Source organism: Schistocerca gregaria, chromosome 5 (assembly GCF_023897955.1).
Source record: "Schistocerca gregaria isolate iqSchGreg1 chromosome 5, iqSchGreg1.2, whole genome shotgun sequence".
Classification (NCBI taxonomy): domain Eukaryota; kingdom Metazoa; phylum Arthropoda; class Insecta; order Orthoptera; family Acrididae; genus Schistocerca; species Schistocerca gregaria.
In genome coordinates, this window is record NC_064924.1 from 25,742,103 (window position 1) to 25,750,039 (window position 7,937).

Below are 7,937 nucleotides of genomic sequence, written 5' to 3' on the forward strand. Positions count from 1 at the left end.
AATCTGAAATTAGACAGATATTCTTCTCAAAATTTCTGAAGGGAAATGCAGTGTCATATTTCTTAACTAGCTAGTTTAGCATTTACCAAAATGGCTAGCCTACTGTTTCTCTTTTCATCTGCAACTGATCTGTGATCACAGAAACAGGAGGTTAATCTCATCATTTTCGAATTGTTTGGTACTGTGGCATCTCCGTATTTCCCACAGGAAGTCAACTCGTGTGTACTGTCAACTGACAACATACTATTCCACAAAGGAAACCTGTCAATCAAAGGAAAACAACATTTTTACTGAGCAGTACATTGCACGCATTGTCACTTGTCCCATACCCATTACATTGGCATCTTTGTTTGCTGTTGTCGGAAATATCTGTGAGCAGTTGTGACTGGTGCCTCCCAGTGTACACAGGAGCTCTACTTGTCATCTAGGCTGGTCATTGACGGTGTCATCTATTGGTCTGTAGATAGTCTAGTAAAACTGAATCTAGTAAACAGTTGTTGTTGTTGTTGTGGTCTTCAGTCCTGAGACTGGTTTGATGCAGCTCTCCATGCTACTCTATCCTGTGCAAGCTTCTTCATCTACCAGTACCTACTGCAACCTACATCCTTCTGAATCTGCTTAGTGTACTCATCTCTCGGTCTCCCTCTATGATTTTTACCCTCCACACTGCCCTCCAATGCTAAATTTGTGATCCCTTGATGCCTCAAAACATGTCCTACCAACCGATCCCTTCTTCTAGTCAAATTGTGCCACAAACTTCTCTTCTCCCCAATCCTATTCAGTACCTCCTCATTAGTTACGTGATCTATCCACCTTATCTTCAGTATTCTTCTGTAGCACCACATTTCGAAAGCTTCTATTCTCTTCTTGTCCAAACTAGTTATTGTCCATGTTTCACTTCCATACATGGCTACACTCCAAACAAATATTTTCAGAAATGACTTCCTGACACTTAAACCTATATTCAATGTTAACAAATTTCTCTTCTTCAGAAACGCTTTCCTTGCCATTGCCAGTCTACATTTTATATCCTCTCTACTTTGACCATCATCAGTTATTTTACTTCCTAAGTAGCAAAACTTCTTTACTACTTTAAGTGTCTCATTTCCTAATCTAATTCCCTCAGCATCACCCGATTTAATTGGACTACATTCCATTATCCTCGTTTTGCTTTTGTTGATGTTCATCTTATATCCTCATTTCAAGACCCTATCCATTCCGTTCAACTGCTCTTCCAAGTCCTTTGCCGTCTCTGACAGAATTACAATGTCATCGGCGAACCTCAAAGTTTTTACTTCGTCTCCATGAATTTTAATACCTACTCCAAATTTTTCTTTTGTTTCCTTTACTACTTGCTCAATATACAGATTGAATAACATCGGGGAGAGGCTACAACCCTGTCTCACTCCTTTCCCAACCACTGCTTCCCTTTCATGCCCCTCGACTCTTATGACTGCCATCTGGTTTCTGTACAAATTGTAAATAGCCTTTCGCTCCCTGTATTTTACCCCTGCCACCTTTAGAATTTGAAAAAGAGTATTCCAGTCAACATTGTCAAAAGCTTTCAATAAGTCTACAAATGCTAGAAACGTAGGTTTGCCTTTTCTTAATCTTTCTTCTAAGATAAGTCGTAAGGTCAGTATTGCCTCACGTGTTCCAACATTTTGACGGAATCCAAACTGATCCTTCCTGAGGTCCCCATCTACCAGCTTTTCCATTCGTCTGTAAAGAATTCGCATTAGTATTTTGCAGCTGTGACTTATTAAACTGATAGTTCGGTAATTTTCACATCTGTCAGCACCTGCTTTCTTTGGGATTGGAATTATTATATTCTTCTTGAAGTCTGAGGGTATTTCGCCTGTCTCATACATCTTGCTCACCAGCTGGTAGAGTTTTGTCATGACTGGCTCTCCCAAAGCCGTCAGTAGTTTCAATGGAATGTTGTCTACTGGGGGGCCTTGTTTCGACTCAGGTCTTTCAGTGCTCTGTCAAACTCTTCACGCAGTATCGTATCTCCCATTTCGTCTTCATCTACATCCTCTTCCATTTGCATAATATTGTCCTCAAGTACATCACCCTTGTATAAACCTTCTATATACTCCTTCCACCTTTCTGCCTTCCCTTCTTTGCTTAGGACTGGGTTGCCATCTGAGCTCTTGATATTCATACACGTGGTTCTCTTCTCTCCAAAGGTCTCTTTAATTTTCCTGTAGGCAGTATCTATCTTACCCCTAGTGAGATAAGCTTCTACATCCTTACATTTGTCCTCTAGCCATCCCTTTTTAGCCATTTTGCACTTCCTGTCAATCTCATTTTTGAGACGTTTGTATTCCTTTTTGCCTGCTTCATTTACTGCATTTTTATATTTTCTCCTTTCATCAATTAAATTCAATATTTCTTCTGTTACCCAAGGATTTCTAGCAGCCCTCGTCTTTTTACCTACTTGATCCTCTGCTGCCTTCACCACTCCATCCCTCAGAGCTACCCATTCTTCTTCTACTGTATTTCTTTCCCCTATTCCTGTCAATTGCTCCCTTATGCTCTCCCTGAAACTCTGTACAACCTCTGGTTCTTTCAGTTTATCCATGTCCCATCTCCTTAATTTCCCACATTTTTGCAGTTTCTTCAGTTTTAATCTACAGTTCATAACCAATAGATTGTAGTCAGAGTCCACAGCTGTCCCTGGAAATGTCTTACAACTTAAAACCTGGTTCCTAAATCTCTGTCTTACCATTATATAATCTATCTGATACCTTTTAGTATCTCCAGGGTTCTTCCACGTATAGAACCTTCTTTCATGATTCTTAAACCAAGTGTTACCTATGATTAAGTTGTGCTCTGTACAAAATTCTACTAGGCGGCTTCCTCTTTCATTTCTTAGCCCCAATCCATATTCACCTACTATGCTTCCTTCTCTCCCTTTTCCTACACTCGAATTCCAGTCACCCATTACTATTAAATTTTCGTCTCCCTTCACTATCTGAATAATTTCTTTTATTAGTAAACAGTAATGGAATAAAATGTCATTTGTCATTGAGACTGAGTATTTTTATTAAAATACCTATGGTGCTATCCTACATTGGCCAGTCACACATCTGCAAAGTTTTGGTAGTATTATGGCCTTTGCTGCTTTGATACTTCCTATAATTACACATTAAAGTAAAGTGAGTCACTTGTATCATTTAGTACATACGAACATATCACATTATTTGAAGTGTGAGAGAAAATGTGAAAGTTTTCAATCACAAAGAAGATGAACATTTTGTGGGCAAGTGAAGGTAACCATTAACAGTTTATTTAATCTCACCAAAGATTGTTTTTCATGTAAATCTAAGTATTATATTGAAACAAACACTGGAAACTCCAGGTAGGAATATCAACAAAGTAGGAAAAGGTAGATTGCTACTTACTATAAAGAAGACACGTCACACTGCAGACAGGAGCAATTAAAAGACACTCACATATAGGTTTCGTCCACAGCCTTTGTCAGTAAAGGACACACACACACACACACACACACACACACACACACACACACACACACACACACACCTGACAGCCAACTCCAGCATCTCAGGTCAGCATTCCAGCCCGAGATACTGGAGTTGCTTCCAGGTGTGCGCAAGATGTGTTTGTGTGTGTGTGTGTGTTTGTGTGTGTGTGTGTGTGTGGTTTCTTTACTGATGAATGCTGTGGACAAAAACTGTATGCGAGTGTCTTTAATCATGCCTGTCTGCAGCGTGATGTGTCTTCTTTTTGGTAAGTAGCAGTCTATCTTATCCTACATTTTAAGTATTATATTATTCATTTAGTGCTAGTAGAGAAACTGAAGCAAGTGTGACAGCCAGAAAATAGTGTAGTTCTAGACAGTAGGGTCATAGCTCATGTCAAACGAAAGTAGGAGAATAGAACAGAATGTGGTGAGTGGTGACAAGGGCAGGTTACAAGGTTGTAACGTGTCTGGAAAATCAGGAAATCTCAGGTATAATTAATTTACTGGAGAAGTCAGGGCATTCTGAAAGACCCTGGGCGTTCTGAGAAATAGGGCAGGAGAGTGTTAATTGTCAACATGCACTGAATCGTTGTAATGTTTGTTGCTCAGTTGTAGCATCCCAGGACACTCGCCAACTTTGGGAATTGTCATTGTCTGTGAGTTGTTGGGCTGGAGTTGTTGGGTTGGAGAGGTGCTTCCCATTGCACAATTGTGAGTGTGATGGAGAATTTGTCACATAGCTGTAGACTCATAATTGATTCAGATGTGAAGCTGGTTCACCATTTTTCTGCCATAGTCTTTCAAAGTGGAATATATTCACTTTTACATTTTTGTGCTGGTTCATAATTGACTGAGAAGTGCAGGTGTGTTCTTTTATTTTATGACCTATATAATAACACATCCTTATCTGTACACAGGCATTTTATCTACCAGCAATGAATATTCAGTTTTGTATCATTTTTTAATAATTTCAATGCAGTGTAGCACTTTGCCAACCTTCTCATATTTCGACGACTTTCTCAGGATGTCATGCTTACAGTCAAGAATGACCGTAGTGTGGAGGGCATCTAGTTTGAAAAGTGATCTGTTTTTTGCTGCCAAATTCTGTACATATTTTATACTAGTGACATTATTTTTAAGTTTACTTGTCTGTTTCTCATATACATAGGGTTATCACATAATGACATGGCATGGCACGGAATTGTGTAGGACAACTTATAATGAATTTTGGTAAAATTTAATAGTTTGGCTGTATCTGGAATAATCTCTGTTAGGTGATGTGACAACTCAAGAAATGGAAACTAGTAAAGAAAAACTTGCTTTCACATATGACAAAAACTGTTAATAGATTGATTTTACTATTATTGTTCACAATGCAACAAAAACCACATACACCTTGTGCCTTCATTCTCAAGATAACCACTAACTGCTCAAAGTTGGTTACTGCATTGTGAAATGGTGTGATTGTGTCACAGATGGTATACAAAAAGTAAAGCCTCAATTATTCACAAGTGATCTGAGCTTTCAGAAGAAGCTGCAGAGAAAACTGCAAACATGCAGAAGATAAACTGTATATCAGGAATCAGCATAGCCATTGTCATGGAACTTTTACAGGACATTAAACTCTATATTCTGAGTCTACTGAATTACACTAATTGCATTTCATCCACTGTTATCGGAAAGATAATTTTTTAATTACATGGTTAAAATCTGTTTTTGTACATTATCCTGATTAATTTTAATTATACATAGTATTATGTTCTTCCTTTAGTTCATTAGACCACTTAATACGTCCAGACATTGTGACACGCCAATCATCAGTATGATGCTCAAACTCTTCGTGAATGTCACGAATGGTATCAGCAACTTCATTGTTAAAATTCCCTGCAACACTTCCAGATTAACTGACAGCAGAGTCACAAACGTACAATCTGTGACATAAACCCAAAAGAAGTTATTGCATGGACCTAAGACAGATGACCATAGTGGCTGCTGAAAAAGACTAGTGCCAAAATGCACATCTAGTCTGATGCTGAGGCAGATTGCTCTTGAGGTAATTATGAGCATCTGAAAAAAAGTGTGATGGAGCATTATTGCAAAATAGTTTCTCCTCTGTTTTGCTGTAATTGTGGCATAAGCCTATGCTGCAGCACATCCAGGTCCACAAAATCAGTCACATTTGTCTCTGCCAAAAAAAGTCTGACCTGTTTTGAAGACCAAATGGCACAAACAAACTAAATATAGGTGCATCACAAGTGTGTTCCACAATCTCATGTGGATTTTTGTGCCCCAAAATGTGCATATTATGATGGTTCACCTTTCCAGAAACACAAAACATGGATTTCTCATTGGAAACCAGCTTGTCTGAAAAAGCCTTCCTCCAGTAGTCACTGCAAGTAATTCTGAAAGTCAGAAGGAAGATCACTATCCCAAATAGCAATGGCTACAGCTGGTACGGCTTTACATGCAAATGTTTGTGTAGAATGTGCCCAATGGTAGCTGCAGTTCTGTGCTCTCGAATGTTGTCAACTTTTCAGGGCTCCCGGCAAACAATAGTGACACACCTCTGCCGGTGGTACCAGCCAGCATGTCTTCTTCACAACATATAAGCAGCGAGACACACAGAATATGTCATACTGTCTGTGAATTGTTTTGTCTGTTGGAGCTTTCACCTGACATTCGGTATGAGAACATCACTGAACCATCACAGAGACTCAGATTCAGCAAATTTGAGGACATGACTGTACGCATCACTCCGTTATGTGCCGTTTTCTGACGTGCTTGCCCACTAGTAGTGCACTCTGCAATCGGGCCACTGCCCGTATTATAAATCAAAGCTCAGAGTGTCTATTTTCCATACATCTCGAATTTTTTGCAGTCATGTTCTGAAACTCAAGAAGTACTGACAAGTAAACCTGTACGACAAAACTTGAATCATGTAAGTTGAAATTTCAATCTGCAAATCTGAGAGATTTTTTGATGAAACTATGTTGCTAATTTATATTACTAACAAAAATATTTCTAACTTTTAAGTTACTAATATGATAAAATGTTCGTCAATATCAGGTGGGCACACCAACACTGCAGCAGCCACAACTGATGCCAGATGGAGGCAGAGCACCGGCATACGTGCCACAGCCTTTCTGCTCATACGAGTACGAGTGGCAGCGACACGATATGCCCAGGCTGTTTGGGTCCCAGTTCTGCCAGCCACCGTCGGTACCTGATGGTCCCCAGGACAGCCTCGCATTCCAGATGAGATGGGATATGATGCACTCCCAGCAGCAGCAGTACCTGTACCAGCAGCGAGTGCACGAGCAGCACAAAATACGGCACCGAATACAGCAGCAGGAGCAGCACGACCTCTGCCTGCAACACCTTCAGCAGCAGCAGCAGCTCGTGCATCCTCATAGGTCAGGCAACAGCTCACAGTCATTGTCCGTACCGACTACAAGTGTTACCAGTTCTGCAGTTACTGTCGCTCCTGACAGTAGTGGTAGAGGCGGCGCTGTACGAAAGACCGTCTCGTCCTTCCCCCCTGATGACACCTCTTTCAGGAATGGCAGACAGAATGCTTACCGGATCATGCCGCAGATGGTCTGTGAAAGTAATACATATGACAGTGTGAGCCAGACCAGTCCACAGATTGGCGTGCCACAGTTGACGCCCGTCACGGCCGGTCAGTGCAGAGGCGAAGCAGTTCTTCTCCCCCGACACATCGAGAAGCTGCAGTCTCAGTACCCTGGCATCACAATATGTGCAGCTGAGTCAAAACGTTCTCCTCCTCCAACTCCCGCAGTTACGGCGACGGTCGCCTCGCCGGACGGCTCCCCCGAGTCGGCACGCATGTGTCCCGTCTGTGGTGTGTCCTTCGACAGCGACTCTACCTTGCGGCGGCACGTCATCGTCTCCCACTCTGGCGGCACATACTTAGAGTGCGAGCTATGTGGGGCAGTGCTCCCCGGCCTCACGACATACAGAGCCCACCTCACGGAGCACAGTGCTGGAGCCGATTCCGGCAAACGGCACTCTTGCGACGAGTGCCCCAAGAAGTTCACTAACAGAGCACACCTGGCCCGCCACAAATTGTTGCACTCTGGAGAGCGGCCATACATCTGTCATGTCTGCAGAAAGGGCTTCATTCGCAAAGACCACATGCTCAAGCACACCAAGGTGCACGACTGCTGTTGTGCTTCCTGCATCCCAAATGCCGTGTACAATTCCGCGTGAGTCTTTGTGGCTCCTGTGTTGTTGTGAGAACTCACAGTAATGTGTTTATTTTGCACTGCCAATTGAGATAGTCACAAAATGATGTATGGGGTTCCCATATAGTTCACCAGTAGAATGACAGTTCCCATATTTTTTCAAGCAATATAAGAACACTTTGGAAATATTGCATAAAAAATCTAGGGCACATGAGTCAAACTCAATACATGATTGTATA

At 41.5% G+C, this 7,937-nt stretch overlaps 1 protein-coding gene across 1 annotated transcript; it reads left to right on the forward strand.

Annotated features, from left to right (window-relative positions):
* The first annotated feature begins 7,078 nt into the window (after nucleotides 1–7,078).
* LOC126272775 (zinc finger protein 436-like) lies at nucleotides 7,079–7,723 on the forward strand. Its single transcript, XM_049975920.1, has one exon. The coding sequence runs from the start codon at nucleotides 7,079–7,081 to the stop codon at nucleotides 7,721–7,723; it is 645 nt and encodes a 214-aa protein (XP_049831877.1).
* Nucleotides 7,724–7,937: the final 214 nt, after the last annotated feature.

What these genes read in the sequence shown, in the direction of transcription:
- LOC126272775 (XM_049975920.1), top strand. Translation starts at nt 7,079, where the DNA reads ATGCCGCAGATGGTCTGTGAAAGTAATACATATGACAGTGTGAGCCAG.